At 38.0% G+C, this 17,500-nt stretch overlaps 1 protein-coding gene across 1 annotated transcript in view; it reads right to left on the reverse strand.

Annotated features, from left to right (window-relative positions):
• Window positions 1-17,500, reverse strand: part of LOC138015041 (transcription initiation factor TFIID subunit 7-like) — a 24,969-nt gene that overhangs the window by 1,354 nt on the left and 6,115 nt on the right. The window contains exons 6-10 of the mRNA XM_068861941.1: window positions 10,257-10,315; window positions 9,983-10,055; window positions 8,730-8,769; window positions 8,215-8,438; window positions 299-417 (exon numbers count right to left, since the gene is read on the reverse strand). Coding sequence (XP_068718042.1) covers window positions 299-417; window positions 8,215-8,438; window positions 8,730-8,769; window positions 9,983-10,055; window positions 10,257-10,315 — 515 coding nt within the window. The remainder of the gene's footprint in view (window positions 1-298; window positions 418-8,214; window positions 8,439-8,729; window positions 8,770-9,982; window positions 10,056-10,256; window positions 10,316-17,500) is intronic.

Genomic DNA, 17,500 nt, shown 5'->3' on the forward strand with positions numbered 1-17,500 from the left:
GAACAATGGGATTTTGCTCTTGATTGGTTGCAATTGCCTGAAATCGCTTGTTGAAGATAGGCAAAGTAAGCAAAAGTAACCGACGAATTGTTGCCGACGCTCAATTGAACACTACTTTAACTTAAAAAGACATCAAAAAACAGGTGTCTTTTGTTTTTGCCTTTGTCACACGTAGCGTTAACTCGGACCTTCGGAATAAATTCATCTGGAACCCAGGGTAATTGCATGTACATGTGATGAGCATCACATATATTTTTGACAAACCATGTTCTGCATCAAGTAAAGTTAGTTTAATTACCTTCAGAAACAAGTTGGAGGCTTCCCGCACTCGTGTTTCTTGCTCTGCTCGATCTGATCGGACTTCTTTTAGTTTTTCCCGCAAGGCATTTATCTGCACCTTGGATTGACTTTCACTCTCTGCAAAAACAATTGTTATCACGTTAAAATCAGTTTCTTTTTGTTACAATTTGATTTCAGGTTCATGATACAAGACTCCGCTAGTTATGTCAGTGATTTGGTAGACTGGGCTTTCATCTCTGTATCTCACGGTCACGGGTTCAAACCCCGTTGAAGTCCTGAATTTTTCAGGCTTCTCTACGCAATTGCTAAAATTGCGTTTATAACTGCGAGGATCGTAGCTTTACTTGATTTCATATCCGCAGTTCAATATGCTTCATTTCATATATCATAATTTCGTTTTGATGATGAAAAGGTAAAATCAAAAGACAACGTTTCGGTGTCCTCATGACACCATCATCAGGTCAAAATAAAATATTTACCAGATAACAAGAATATTAATTTTATAAAATGCTAAAAAAGGGGGGCTTAAAACTGATCTAAACTTAAAAAGGTTTCCCAAATTTTCGAACCGTATCTCTGGTTCTTCTTTGGGGGACAATGAATCTAAAATTCAAAAATCACTGCTTCTAATTTTGGCTCCCAAGAGATCTTAACAGCGGCACATATGCCTTTGGGAACTCCATTCTTTCATTCACAGAGTTCTTATCAATGTTCGAGTGTAAAGACTCCAGAAAAATTCTGCGCTTGTAATTAGTTTCATTCCTTTCAAGAATTTGGCCGTAGCGTGGATGGATGTCGTGCGTGGTTCTTTCCGCATGTTGTCGGATTGCCGACTCTTTACTCGCGGCACGCGCGGGATCATGTTCCACTCTCCTTGAAGCCCAACACCGTTTGCTCTCACCAATGAAGGAGAAATCGCAGTCTTTGCATTCAACCCTGTAAACGATGCCTTCTATTTTTTCTTCCGATGGACGGTCCTTCGGTTTTTTGAAGACAGAAGCAAGTGTGCGAATGGGCTTAAAAGCAGTCCTTATGTTGAAATGTTGCAGTGTGCGTTTTACCCTGTCCGATACCGCTTGAACATAGGGTACCACGGCAAGGCCAGCTGGGTCAGGATGGTGGCTTTGTGGACCAGACCTTGGTTGGGCAGCATTTTCAATGAATTTGGTGGGATATCCATTGACCTGTAGGCTGTCCTGGACGTGGGATGTTTTCTCTGTTCTCAGGGCCTCGCTAGATGGGATGGTGTTCGCGCGGGGCATCAACGTGCTGACGACGGACCTCTTATGTTGTACAGGGTGGTGTGAATCAAATGGACGGTAAACCCACCAACGCGTTCCTGGATACTAATGTATCCACCCTCCCAAATTGTGAGGTTGAGGTGCAAGTATACCGAAAAGCCACCCATACCAACAAGTACTTGGCATTTGATTCACACCACCCTGTACAACATAAGAGATCCGCCGTCAGCACGTTGATGCGCCGCGCGAACACCATCCCACCTAGCGAGGCCCTGAGAACAGAGGAAATATCCCACGTCCAGGACAGCCTACAGGTCAATGGATATCCCACCAAATTCATTGAAAATGCTGCCTAACCAAGGTCTGGTCCACAAAGCCACCATCCTGACCCGGCTGGCCTTGCCGTGGTACCCTATGTTCAAGGGATATCGGACAGGGTAAAACGCACACTGCAACATTTCAACATAAGGACTGCTTTTAAGCCCATACGCACACTTGCTTCTGTCTTCAAAAAACCGAAAGACCCTCCATCGGAAGAAAAAATAGAAGGCATCGTTTACAGGGTTGAATGCAAAGACTGCGATTTCTCCTACATTGGTGAGAGCAAACGGTGTTGGGCTTCGAGGAGAGTGGAACATGATCCCGCGCGTGCCGCGAGTAAAGAGTCGGCAATCCGACAACATGCCGAAAGAACCACGCACGACATCCATCCACGCTACGGCCAAATTCTTGAAAGGAATGAAACTAATTACAAGCGCAGAATTTTTCTGGAGTCTTTACACTCGAACATTGATAAGAACTCTGTGAATGAAAGAATGGAGTTCCCAAGGGCATATGTGCCGCTGTTAAGGTCTCTTGGGAACCAAAACATAAAGCAGTGATTTTGAATTGTGAGTTCATTGTCCCCCGTAGAAGAACCAGAGATACGGTTCGAAAAATTGGGAAACCTTTTTAAGTTTACATCAGTTTTAAGCCCGTTTTTTAGCAATTTTATAAAATTATGAACACTGATCGCCAAAAGAGCAAGAATATTAACGTTCAAGTTCAAGTTCAAGTATTATAATAGTCATGTTGACAATCGTTAGAAGAAATCCTTAATCATTACCATGCTAGACCGAGCTTTCAGGCTATCATCATACTGGTCATTATTTCATGAAGAGTGTATCCGCCTCAAGACCTTATTCCTATAGCTGGCATATCCTGAACAACTCATTCACTCTATGATCTCCAATTTTATTACATCCAAACAAACACCAGCACCTCCACGCAAATCTGCACCTGACCATCAATCAGTACGAATTGTTCTACCGTTCAAGGAACAAAAATCAGCTGACACTGTGCGCAAATAGTTGAAGGACCTTGATAAGCTGTTAAAGATCGACTTATGCCCAGTCTTCACTTCTCGAAAAGTTGGAGAAGATCTCAAACATAAAGAAATCAAGCCCGCATTGATGAACGAACAATCAGTAGTTTACAAATTTGAATGTGGCTGGTGTGATGCCAGCTTTGTTGGTTACACGCGTCGACATCTCTACCAACGAATCGATGAGCATAAAAGATGTGGATCAATCAATCACAGCCAAAGTCAACATCAGTCAAGAACAATAACATCTAATATGTTTCGCATTCTTGAAAAATGCTCCGGCAAATTTCATTGTCTTCAATACGAGATGTTCCTTATTCGCGAGCACAAGCCGTGTCTAAATATTCAAAGTGGAAATATAATCACAGGTAACCCAGGCTCACTGTGTGTGCCACATAGGTAAATATAGAGAACATATGAGGCGAAGTTTAGGTCTGGAAATTTGCTAGAAAATGGAAATAAAAATCGATGGAACTTACCATGTGGTGAGCTGTTGTTGTCTTTAATACGTACACGAAGTTTCGGGAAAAATGGTGCCCATTCACCTTCCTTCATAGTATAGTGACAAGGTAGGAGACGGAAGCCAGCGTTGGGACTCCGATCGACCCAAAACAAGCACGATTTTTTTCGCGAAAATCGAATCCAGTCGCTAAATAAACACGCCAGGCTCGTGGAATATGAATTTCCCAGATTGCTCAGTGAGTTTTGTTTTTAGTAATTTGGGACTCCCCTCCCTCCAGGGAGACTTATTATACTCGTCACCAGACGTCCCGAGTTCAGTACCATTGGACACTTTGCGAGGACAACGGCTTCTGGCCGCCATTTAAGTAGGTTAACTTGCAAGTTCTACGGAACCTGGTGGCTTCGCGTTGCTACCTGGAGATGCTGTGGATTCATGGTTTAGAAAAATTCATGTTCCACGAGCCTGGCGTGTTTATTTAGCGACTGGATTCGATTTTCGCAAAAAATCGTGCTTGTTTTGGGTCGATCGGAGTCCCTACGATGGCTTCCGTCTCCTACCTTGTCACTATACTATGAAGGAAGGTGAACGGGCACCATTTTTCCCGAAACTTCGTGTACGTATTAAAGACAACAACAGCTCACCACATGGTAAGTTTAATCGATTTTTATTTCCATTTTCTAGCAAATTTCCAGACCTAAACTTCGCCTCATATGTTCTTTATATTTACCTATGTGGCACACACAGTGAGCCTGGGTTACCTGTGATACAATTTGTGATCATTTCTCTCAGTTCTGCATAGCTAAATCAATGAAAGATAAAACTGTCTGTAAAACTGTTAAAACGCGTGATTTCTCAAAGTTTTGTACCGTTCGCTTTAATAATGATATTGCTGGGGTCAAATGGGATAATAATATCATACATAGCCAAAACGATGTAAATAAGATGTTTTCTTCGTTCTATAATAAATTCAACAATGTTGTCAATAAACACGCTCCCATCAAGAAACTGTCAGGCGGTAAAGCTAAAGATCTGTCCAAACCGTGGATAACGGTTGGACTGAAGACGTCCATTGGAGTTAAACATAAATTATATGCGTCAGGGGATGAAATCAAGTACAAATATTACAGAAATAAAATCTGCAGCCTGATCTGACGACTTAGTAAAAGTAATTACTACCATAAATACTTTGAATGCAACATGACGGACATGAAAAGAACCTGGAAAGGAATTAATGAACTACTTTATCGTCGAAAGAAGAACTCTAAGACAATAACTGCTGTTAAAGACTTGAATAATGACAGTGCAATTGCCAGAGAACCTTCTAAGATCTCGAATATTATGAATGAGCATTTTGCATCTGTTGGAAGCAGACGCGCTGGCGAACTAGCAACCCCGCGGCGTCATTTTCTCTATCTTTGTCATTTTTCTTTCAGCCAGTAACGCCTCAGGAAGTTAAGCTAGAAATTTCGTCTATTCCAAGCAATAAATCCTGTGGATTGGACTTCCTCTCCCACAAAGCTGTTAAAACTCTCAAAGGACATCATAGTCCCCGTAATTTCTGAAATATTCAACACCTCCGTTAAATTGGGGACTTACCTTCTAAGCTGAAAATGTCCAAAAGTACACCGATATTCAAGTTTGATAACGAAACAGACCTCAATAGTTATAGACCAATTTCTTTACTGTCTAATTATAATTGAATCTATGAGAAAATTATGTACAAAGGAATTATAGACTTTATAGAGAAAAGTGATCTTTTGTATACTTGTCCATACGGTTTCGCAAAGGGCACTCGACTCAACATGCTATTTTGGACATTGTCAACACTATTCAAACAAATATGAATCAAGGTTTATTCTCGTGTGGAATTTTCATAGACGTCAAAAAAGCCTTCAACACAGTCAACCACGATATCTTGCTCAGTAAGCTCCACCATTATGGCTTTCGTGGCATCATAAATGAATAGTTTGCCTCATATCTGAATAATCGCATGCAAACAACTCAGATCAATCAGCATGTTTCAAATAAAGCCATAGTTACATGTGGCGTCCCCCAAGGGTCTGTTTTAGGCCCTTTGCTTTTTTATTGTATGTTAACGGTGTGCATCAGTGTTCAAATAAACTCAAATTTTATCTTTTCGCTGATGATACAAATATCCTCTATGCTGACAAGAATTTGAAGACTATATAAGTAATTGTAAATGCTGAATTACGGAACTTCTGCGATTGCTATTTCACCCTTACCGGAAGAGAGCTAGTTATCACCCTAACATTGGCATTTTCGATAACGAGAAAAACTGATTCGCTAGTCTTGAGTCTAAGGATTATATTAAATATCTTGGCGTCATGATTGATATAAATCTTTCTTGGAAATTTCATATTGATGATGTTGCCACCAAAATCAGTAAAATTGTCGCCCTAATTGCAAAATTACGACACTTAACACCACGGCGTGTTCTCTTAAATATTTATCAGGCGTTAATCCAACCCTATCTTACTTATGGACTTGCTTCCTGGGGCCTGACGTCGAAGGCTAATCTTAATAAAATTTTAATCCTCCAAAAGAGAGCACTTCATATGATTTACTTTGTTCACAGTCGTGCTCATGCAATTCCTTTATTTATAGATGCAAATATCCTTCCACTGACGTTTCTGTATTAAGTCTGTCTCCAACTTGATGCATGATGTCAATAATAATAATAACACACCTTTAAACATCGTAAAATTCTTTCAAAAATTATCCGTCGTCCACTCATACAACACGAGATCCTCCACCTCTGGAAAATTTTATGTCCAAAACTCTAGATTAGAAATACAGAAGCGTTCCTTTTCCCGATACCCCAACATGTTAGACCTTTACCGACGAAAGCTTACAAAAGAGAAATTCGTGGAATCCTTTTTTAAAATATTGATAAACGAAAATGACTATATTGAAACGTCTACAATTGTAAAGAAAGTAGGTTCAGTCAAATAGCTACTTTTTTTTTCTTATGTACTACTATCTGCTGTTGCTCATATATTCTGTTCCTTCAGTCGGTTGTTTGTCTATTCTTTCACTTATATCGTTCTTCCGGTTTTCCTTGTATTTATAACTCATCCTTAAGTAAACTGTAAGTCTGGCCGACCTAGATTAGCTGACGCTACCTGCGGGTCAGTCATATTCTCTAAATTTTTGTATCAATAAAGTTAATGTCGTCGTTGTTGTTGTTGTTGTTGTTGTTGTTAGAGTGACTCGATAAAAGCAAAACTCTTCACCTATCCTTCAGGGACTTTGAACCTTGAACTTAAACAATAATATTCTTGTTAGCTGTTAAATATTACATTTTGACCTGATGATGGTGTCATGAGGACACCGAAAGGTTGCCTTAAATATGATTCTACCCGTAATTTTCATCATCAAATCGATAACACTATCATGCCTCATCATTTCGTTCAAAGGAAATAATGTTTACAATAAAATTTTTTTGAAAATTTTACAACTGTTGCGTCTCAAGTTTGCCCTGTTGTTATTACTCAAAAGATACTTATAAAAGAGAGAAATGATTCTCGCACTTATTCAGTCAATTTAAGCAAAAATTTCAGATGGCTCCACTGGAATTCGAATCCATGACCTCTGTGATGCCGGATGCAATGCTCTACCAACTGAGCTATGAAACCACACAGTTGGGAGAAAATCAATTTGCTGGGTTCGTTCTGTTCACGTGAAAGGACGTGATGAAAGAAATGTATAATTATAATAAATAATTACGAAGTGCAAGCTATAGATGAAAGAAAGAAAAGATCTTGGCACTTATTTAGACAATTTAAGCATTTTCTCTCGAAAAGACACCTGAAAATTTCAGGTGGCTCCAATGGGATTCGAATCCATGTGCTATATTGTGATGCCGGTGCAATGATCTACCAACTGAGTTATGAAGCCACACAGTTGGGAGCAGGACCTGTTACAACAATAGCGCAACTGTGAAACGTCAGAGTTATTCAGTGGTGTCTTGAAAATTTGAAAGAAATAATTCCAGTATTCATTTTTTTATTGCAAAACATTCCGTTCTCTGGTTTAACTTTATTCTTTGGTAAGAATTGACGTTCCCTTCAAATTAGGTATATATCATATGTCATAAGCGGTGATATGTACATTCATCCATGGCATTTTTGGTGCCTAATATTCTCAGAAAGAACTTTGATTAAAATCCGGTCACCACAGTTCAAATATCTTGCTAATGAACAGGAACAGGCCCGAGTTGCTCGAAGCATGGTTATCGCAAGCCAGCGTTAACTACCATGGATACCTATAGGTTTTGATACCTCTTAACCAACGGTTAGCACTAACTAGCCTTCGAGCAACTGGCCCCAGTTCATTAGACTAATTTTTGAGAAGCTTACAAACTAAAACATTACACAGGCAAACTTCTGAAAAATGCACGAGGGGGAGGGCTATGAAGCTACATGTAATCTGTACACTCTAAGGTTCCAAAAAGTAACATCATTGTACTCCATAATCAGAATGAAATATGGGTGTCCACATGATTAATTGCCAAAGAACCCAAGAATATATTCAGAGTTCAATTGAAACATACAAAGAAGCACAAAAATAACTTTAAAACTGATATCAACCACGTCGTTCAAATCACGGGTGTGTTTCTGATAAGGAAAGATAAAGAGATATATATACAATGAACCCAATCAGGATTTGGGTTTTCGAGAAATGAATGCCAGATGCCCAAGATGCCAACCATTGCATCACCTGGCCTCACCTTACTGAACGAAAGCATTGACTTTATCCTCTGTTGTGTAATAAAGCTGGTACAACAACAAAAAAGTGCATTGAAAATTCTTCCAGTAACTTATCACCTGTAAATTGGCTGTCCTCGTCCATTTCCACATCAACATTTACTTCATTATCATCCTCCTCTTGAGTATCTGCATCATCTTGTTCATCGCTGCTTGCTTCTTGTAGTATTGCAAACAGTTCATTCCTATCCTCATCATCACTGCCGCCATCTTGTTCTTCTATTTGTGTTCCAAGCAAAGGTGACGACATGGAAGTATTCAGCAATTCAGCATCAGAAACAACACTACATAACAATAATAATTATTATTGAGCTAAACGAAATTAACTCTCATACTAAACCTATCCTCTAATTAAATTAATTCACAAAATAGTTGTATCATGAAATTTTACCTAACCCTGTTGTTCAGTTCTTGGACAAGAAAAATCTAATTTTCATGATATTAATTATCCCGGGTGCTGTTTGGGCAACTACTGCAAGTGATCTGGAGATAAAGGTAACGGTTTAATGACGGTACATGTGCAGTATAATAATTGACATGGTGGCATGTGACCCAACAAGTACTGTTACACTTACTTCTCGTCCTGTTTCTCTTCATCTTGTAACACCTCAAAGGTTAAAACTATGTTAAGGACTCACAAAAATAAGAGTTCATTCTTCCAGAATGGTCCTCCACTTTAAAATATTTGCTTAAATTTCTTTTCAATGGAAACACTGTACAAATCTTATGACTAATATTAAACCTATTTTATTAATTAATTTGCCAAAAAGTATTATAATATTAATACCGACTGATAAGTTACAGTAGCTCAGTACCTAGAGCATTGGATATGAAGGAAATCCTGGGTTCAGCACTGGCTTAACCAACACTGATGGGTTTTGAATAACAATGAGATCTGAATCTTTCAAATATTCTTGGATAATGGCTACAAACCATACATCTTCTAAAGTCCATGGTAAAGTATGTTAAAAACGTTGGGGACAGAGTTCCTAGTATTGTTGTCTTACCAACCCAATACAGTAGATGTGGCTAGCTTGGCATGATACAGATTTCAAAAAGGTTTATGGAGTCACGGTGGCTTAGTGGTTACCGGGTATCTGTCGGGCCTCCCACCACTGCGAGCCGGGTTCAATTCTGGCCTCGGCCAGCATGTGGGCTGAGTTTCAGTCGTTCTTAACCTGACTCGACGGTTTTTTTCCGGGTACTCCGGTTTTCCTCCCTCATCAAAATCGACTCACAGGTAATTAACATCTAGCTGTGGTGCTGTGCTCCGACATCAAACACGGACTGTATAGCGGCAGCCAGAGGTGCCTTTGTATGATTTCAGCCCAATGTCATGAGCCGCGCCCTTCGCAATTCAGTCCTCGACTGCAAGTAAGGGTGATTAGCACTAGCAATATTTATTTATTTATTTATTTATTTATTTACGGTGTGTAAGGAAGAATAAAATAATAAAAAACAGCCATGAGTCAAAGGCAGTTTGCCACATGCTGGAAATAAAGACCTGATACAAAGCATTTTTCCTCAAAAGATCAGCAGTCATGTGTTTTCTGAAAGAAAACATACTGTTTGCATTTTACAAAGGTTCCATTCCATGGTAAGTGAGTTGCTACACCAAAATGGCTCCTGATATATCAAAATTACCGAAAAGGCTCATTATTCAACAGGTGCTTTGCAGAGAGCTTAAGAAATCAGTTCAAGCAAAATTAGTTTACAACTCTCCAAATATTTTTTATTCCGGTTTGCTAGCATAGACATTTAAAATTCAGTCTCAGATTAGTTACAAGTAGGAGGGGTTGCTATCACCCCACCAATCACAAAAGGATATTGACATTTGAGGCACTTAGATCAGTTCTAAGCAGACGCTTGACTTCCTTTTCAATCTCTGGAGACTCCACAAGCTAAACAGACATGAGCAAACAAGACAAACTTTAAATGAAAGGGTAATTAAGTCACAACTTTGCTCCGAATAAATCATGATTTATCCAGCACTGTAGTATGCTTAAATGCTTCTGGTTAAAGAAAAAAAACAATCACAACTATTAACATGTTGTCAAATTAGGCAGTCAAAATATGTTGTAATGGAGTTGTTAAAACGCTACCTTTTTCTTTGCAGTTTTCCTAAATCTTCTTTTGCGGACATTCTTGAGGGGGCCAGTAACTGAAAAGTTATGAATGAAAACACTTTATTTTGCTGGTGATTGAAATACTTAACACATTTCTGCAAGAGTGACCACAAGGAAGCATGATGCAGTTGCATGTACTGTCTGTGTATTGTTTATAGAGCGGTTTTCAACTGAGTGCCGAAATTAATTAACGAATTGCTTTGGTTTCTGATTATTTCACTCAGTGATTGATTCAAAGTTTTTTTTTTTTTGCATGTGCACATTTTCCAGTGCTTTGTGTCGGCTACGTGTAATTACTTAGAGTTTTGATTGGTTTATCTGATTGTCTCCGTCCTTTTTGATTGGTGAAAGTAATTACTTTGCTTTTGGTTTTACGACACTCGATTGAAACTTCCTCTAACACCAGTCAAGACCATTACACTGTACCAAAATGAGGCTGCTTTAATTGCTTACATGTACTTGTAAATCCTCTTCAAAGTGGGCATTTAACTGCCACAGGGATATTATCCCCAATCAAATTTAGGACTTAAATGCTCAACTTTTTATAGCGGAGCTCCACCAGCTGAAGGCGCACGCACATACCACAGTAAGAAAATGTGGCAACCCAATGATGAGAGAAATTTAGGTTTTATAGCTATGACGTCATCGACCGTCCGTACGTTCACCCCTCCAACAGGTGCTTTGCAGAAAGCTTAATAAATCAGTTCAAGCAAAATTAGTTTACAACTCTCCAAATATTTAATATTCCAGTTTGCTAGCATAGACATTTAAAATTCAGTCAAGACCATTACACTGTACCAAAACGAGGCTGCTTTAATTGCTTACATGTACATGTAAATCCTCTTCAAAGTGGGCATTTAACTGCCACAGGGATATTATCCCCAATCAAATTTAGGACTTAAATGCTCAACTTTTTATAGCGGAGCTCCACCCGCTGAAGGCGCACACACATACCACAGTAAGAAAATGTGGCAACCCAATGATGAGAGAAATTTAGGTTTTATAGCTATGACGTCATCGACCGTCCGTACGTTCACCTCTCCAACAGGTGCTTTGCAGAAAGCTTAATAAATCAGTTCAAGCAAAATTAGTTTACAACTCTCCAAATATTTAATATTCCAGTTTGCTAGCATAGACATTTAAAATTCAGTCAAGACCATTACACTGTACCAAAACGAGGCTGCTTTAATTGCTTACAAATGAATAAAAGGGTGTCACAAAACGTATTTGTTCTCGCTTTTACATGAATTATGTATAGTCTCCGTTCGCTTTTTTTTCTATCATTCTTCCTGTTCTCTTCACAAGTTTCATAGTTCAGTGTTGTTAATAACGCTGCTAATGAACTAGTGTTGTTGTACCATTTCTAGTAGGAAAAAAGTCTCATGTTGTAAGTTTAATTAATGTACAGTAATAGTATAAATTCTTGTAACCTTGAAATACTTTTTGGTTGGTGGAGCAGAAAGTTTGCAGTTGAGAAAAGAGCAAGAACAGTCGAAAAAAGTTGGAAAAGGAAAGTATCACTGCTATGATTCAATAGTAGGAGCCGGCAGGAGAATCAATGACAAAACTCCCTTTGTCAGTGGTGGCAAGAAAAGAGAGGAAAAGAGAAGAAATGGTCAGATTGAGAGAGACGCAAGAACATAGAAGGAACTAAGAGCCAGACAAGAAGTAGGCGCTGAGATGTAGAGAAGTCGAGGTTGGAACTGATGTTGGTCTGTTGGAGAACTGGAGGGTGGGATTTGCTTATAAAAGACTGAACTGGGTTTGCTACATGTAGAAAAGAACTGTACTTATTGTCTGTAAATATTAGAGTATGTAGTAATTAGTAAATTTAGTATTATCATTTAAGTTAAGTTAACAAATGAATAATTATTTAGTTAAGTATACATGTACATAAATTAAGGTTTAGTACACTAGTTTAACTCTTTTGGGGTTAGTTCGTTTTCCCTGTTTTAAATCCTGCAATTGTATATTCTTAAGTTCCTTAGGTCATTTTCGCTTAATTATTTATTTTATTTAAACCCTGTTATTGCTTCTTTTATGCTGTGTTGCGGGTTTGTGGAAAGGGGTGTGAAGTACGTTGTTTTAATTTTAGTTTTCTCCTGTCCCCTCCTCGCAATCTTGCGAGACCCAGGGGATCACAAACCGTAACCCAATGATGCGAGAAATTTAGGTTTTATAGCTATGACGTCATCGACCGTCCGTACGTCCATCCCTCCATGTATGCCAATGTGACCAGTATCATCCTAGTTTACGGCATACTGTACATCTTGAATATTGGACATCCATGTTATGGTCAATTGACAAATGAACAAAGGGTGTGGTTTCTAAAGAAACTGTGGTGCTGCGTCGGTGGTGAAGTACCGGTAGTACACAAAAATTTGGTTTTATCAACGGAGTTGATAATGTAAATTGACCACCGCACAGGGATTCTAAAAGCTGACGTTTCAAGCATTAGCCCTTCGTCAGGGGCTAACACTTGACACGTCAGCTTTCAGAATCCCTGTATGGTGGTCAATTTACATTATCAACTCCGTTGGTCACTTCATTGATAAAACCAAGTTTTTATGGTCAATTGACAGCTGTCAAAACAACATATTCGCTGACCTGTATCACCTGACCATATTGCGGGCTCAAGTTTAGAGCTTATCGAGGTCAGCTGTTTTTTTTTTCTAAGTTGACTGCTGACCAGGTACTGGTTTTCGATTGGATCACAGGCTCAACCCAGTTTAAGGAGGCTCGAAATAGTTTCTCCTTTTTTTTCAAACAAATAAGACGTCTTGAGGTGTTTACCCGTGATGGGTCAATATAAGCTTATTAAGATCTATTAAAAGAAAAAGGAAAGGAAAGGAACTTTATTGCCAATGAACAAGCTGAGGAAACACATGAGGCGGCCATCTTAATCCCACGGGAAGTAGTGCAGCAGGCAGAAAAATTCTCGATCGTGCTGTGAAAAGTGTAATGTAAGTGTCCGTAATGTATTGTAAGGTTCCCTGGAGATTTTTAGTGGGGACCAAAGAAAGTGCGTGTTTTGATGTGTGATGTCATCGGACAAACTTGCATGACACGTACGACTACTGATGATCTAGTGTTCGGCATACGTGTTCTTATCAGCCGCTGTTGTCAATTTTGGATTTCGGCTCCGCGCCAGAGTGGAGCAGTTTGTTTTTCATTTTGTAACCACTGGGTTGTGAACATTTCAATTTAATTTTCAAAGGAAATATGTTGTCTGCAAAGTTTCTATATTATTGCAAAATACCTTGACATCTACATTGTTGTACCGGTAATTAAGGAACATTTTCGAAAGCCCACAAAATGCACTTCAGTCACGGTAATTGAAAAATGTTTTTTGTTGTTATATAGGCATAGGATATTCTTACTAATCTCTACTATTCTTTAATCTACCCATTTCTGACTTACATGTATGGTATAATTACCTGGGGTAATTCATACTTAACTACACATCAGCCTTTATATATATTTATTTTTAGGGAAAAAAGCAGTTTGAATCATGACTTTTTCTTCATTTGATGAACATTCAACTCCACTGTTTAGATTATTAACAATTATGAAGCTTTCTGATCTTGTTACATTTCATATTGCACTTCTTATGCCCAAATTTCATAATAAGTTATTACCATCCAATTTTGATACCTTCTTCAATTCAGTGCTTAATATCCATAACTACAATAAACGAAGTGCCGCAAATCAATCTTACTACCTGCCTCGAGCTGGAACAAACTATGGAATATTTAATATTCGCTTTCAAGGACCAAAGATATGCTGGACTCTCTTGGGAAAGATATAAAGTCAACTCCTTTTAGAAAAATTTAAAAAAAATAAAAAAATGCAATGGTAATGCATTTCTTCACAGTTTTTTTTCTGTGATTTGTTTGCTGCTTTAAATTACTATATTGAGGATTTCATCCTAGTTTATCTGTCCTTCTCCCCATGGCTTGTAAATTTTGTTTGTCCTATCTATAGTTATCTATAGTTCGTTGTGTATGTGTGTGTGTGTGTGTACACGTATGCATCATTCTGATCCTTGTGTTGTAATTTATTCTTAATAGTTTGGGCTTCCCAACATTGTTAACTTTCTAGTTATTTTAGGAAGCCAACACCCCTTTTAGCTTTAAATTCTTACTTCATGTAAATTTAATTTAATTTTTTTCAAGTGTAAGGGGTCAATAAAAGTTGTTGTTGTTGTTACCCATCATAGATTTTTCACATCAAAATTTCCTCCAAATATAGTTACCATGGCAACGATATAATGCATTTCTTTGAGCCTTAATCAACTTATATTGTCTTTTTTGAAAAAACGGGAAAGTGAAATCTTCCCATTCAGCGTTACCAGATAATGCTACAAATAATCTCTAAAATATTAAAATTCAACAAAATCTGTAAGCCACAACGCAGTTTTTCAGAATTTTTTTAAAATTTCAAAGACAAACGTTTTAAATTAATCAAAGTTAAAATGCAAAAAATGAAAAAAAATCACTGTCCCGAAGCAGATATATAAATGAGTAAAGTTGCAAAATCAGGAAAAATGAAGGGGTTACAAGATCAGCATTTACGCATGCGTCACCACATGCCAACACAAATGGATTTAAGTGACCATGAAACCGTTTGTGTGCAATTTACGCAGTTTTCGTGAATAGGAGATGTCTATTTAGATTCCATATATACAGGAATTAGAAGAAAGGTGAGCGAAATAAGCGGTATTTGTTTATTTCTGTTGACCCATTTGAATCATGAGCTGATGCAAGCAGCTTTTACAACTGCGTGTGTGGCTTACGCGCGCACCCTCAGCTGAAAACCCTTTGGAGCCTCCTTGAAGCTCTGAAAAACGATGCTCAACTGCAAGCTCTGGTTTTGAGCGCTCTATCTCACGTGACTTTGTAGTGACGTAGACCAATGAGCAAATAGAATTAGGGAGGAATATCACTTGCTTGTGTTTTCAGAAGTTTGTTAAAGCTCCCACAGGTACATGTAATTTGTTGAAGCAGATTGTTTGAAGTTCGTCCTTTCTTGGTTGCATTGCTGTATTTTGCCGGTTCTTGTTCCAAGCCAAGCTGGCGTTTTTCAATCATTATGAAATACCTCAAAATGTGAATGATCTCGTTTTCAGAGAATAAGTGCATCAGCAAAACTCTTTTTTGTTTCCCACCGGTTTCTAATTTTAGCGTGATTCCTATTCGCTGGCTATTGACAGTTGACTCTGAAATGGCTTTTTTTCCTTTTTCATTCGCTCCCTGAGTATGTGCTTGTTAATGGGTTGCCAGTATGGCAATCCCAGTCGGAAAATGAGTAATATTTCTCTGTTTTTTTATTTTTATTTATTCTATTTTTTTCCGTGTCGGTAAAAGTCTTGCCTGTCACTCCCCTGCTAAGTGGTGTCTTTGTGCATAGAGTCTTCGGTGCGTATTTTCTTAGGTTTGAGGGGGTTGGGGTAATGCGTAGATTTCTCTGGTGCTCACCGGAGAACATTTAACTACCTTGCAATGGCGTCAAAAGTCATTGTAACGCGAATGCCGTTTTAGTGGATCTTTACCCACCCTCATAGAGCTCAAGAATGGAACATCAATTGGATAAACAAGACAGGCGGTGAAAAATAAATATCTGGAATCTTTAAAGCAACCAGTAATGGTCTTCGGCAACAAATTCATTTTTCACCATTGGACATCAAGTGAGCTTTGTTTCTAATATTTTACTAACCTGGTATTAGATACAACACTGAAATCAAATGGCAATTTTTTTATAGATATAACAAACATTATTGCAATCGAATGCCTTGAATACATCACAGTGTTTACTGAAATTGCATCTAAGCTGTCTGGTAATTCACATTTAATTTGTCCTCAACTCTCCAAAGGTAAAAAAAAAAAATTGGAAATGTTACCGTGAAGAATTATTTGAGTGAAAGGTTGTTGTCTCTTTTGTGCTTCATTATTTACGGACAAGGTTCTTTCGAAAAGGGTTTGATGTGAACTGTCAGAAATATATTTAATGATTTGTGACATGGATTGTGTCTTGTTTACACGCACGCAATTGAAACAGGAATTAAGGGTTCATGAAAACAGGTCTGTTGGAAGCGTACTTGACTTTCAACAAAATGAGCCCCATATCAGCAAAAAGTTGTGACGCTGATAAATAATAAGTAGCTGCTATTTCCAAAACGATGGAATTACCTGGCGATAAATAACATCGTCTTGGAGAGTAAATTTTTGACTTTGCAGAAACAATGGTCAACCTCACGAGTTGGGCGATTGTGATCTTTGTGTTGAATTCGCACATTTTTTGTCAAACTTTATAACACTTGAAAGAAGAAGAAAACTAACAAAACAAAAACCCGGTATCTTGCCATCATTAGACAAAGATGCTTCACTGTTCACGAGTAAATTAACACGCCACAGTAACTTGATCATGGCCCCCGCTGAATTCGACGTCACTTTCGATTTTGCCATTTACTTGTGCAGCCAAAAGTACAATAACAAAATTGAACGAAAAAAAAAAATCTCCCAAAATGTTTTTCGCTGATGGTAACTTCTTATATTCGTAGTTCAAAATTAATGTTGTTTTCGTGTTGTAAATTTTGTTGCTGATGGCAAAATATTTTATTCTCAATTGACCCTGCTGAAAAATTCCTTCTGCTCTTCATAAAAACTGTGTATCAATATTTACCTTACTTAGTTTGCATTTTTGAGCATTAAAATAGAATTTTCGGTCGTATGCTTCTGTTACAAAGTAGTGTATTTTCACTCATCCAGATACTAACAGAAGAATTGTGAAGAAAAATATTTCATTACTTTTAAGCAGTAACCGGAAAAACCAAAACGCGGACAAATTGAAAACCTTTTTGATTTCACTAACCCTACAGGCAGTAAGAATAAAATAAAATAAAATAAAAAAATTAATTAAAAGAGAATAAATAACCAGGGAGCTCCGCTTTAGGCTTGGCTAAATCTATATATTATTAATAGATTTGTGTCTTTATCTTCCATTCTAAATGCTTGCATAGAACATTCAGAAGAGGAGTCAATACATCTATCCAATGGTTTGAATATACTATGCGTAGATATTTTGCGAGTTGCGTAGCATTTTTCCAAGCCCCGTAGGGCAAGGTACCTAAAATACGAGCAATGCATATGAGCAAAATGTATGCAAGTATTAGATATTAAACCATTGAATAAGAGATTTCTTATTCCACTACAAAAAAGGTG

The sequence above is a fragment of the Montipora capricornis genome, chromosome 9, assembly GCF_036669925.1.
Source record: "Montipora capricornis isolate CH-2021 chromosome 9, ASM3666992v2, whole genome shotgun sequence".
NCBI classification, from domain to species: domain Eukaryota; kingdom Metazoa; phylum Cnidaria; class Anthozoa; order Scleractinia; family Acroporidae; genus Montipora; species Montipora capricornis.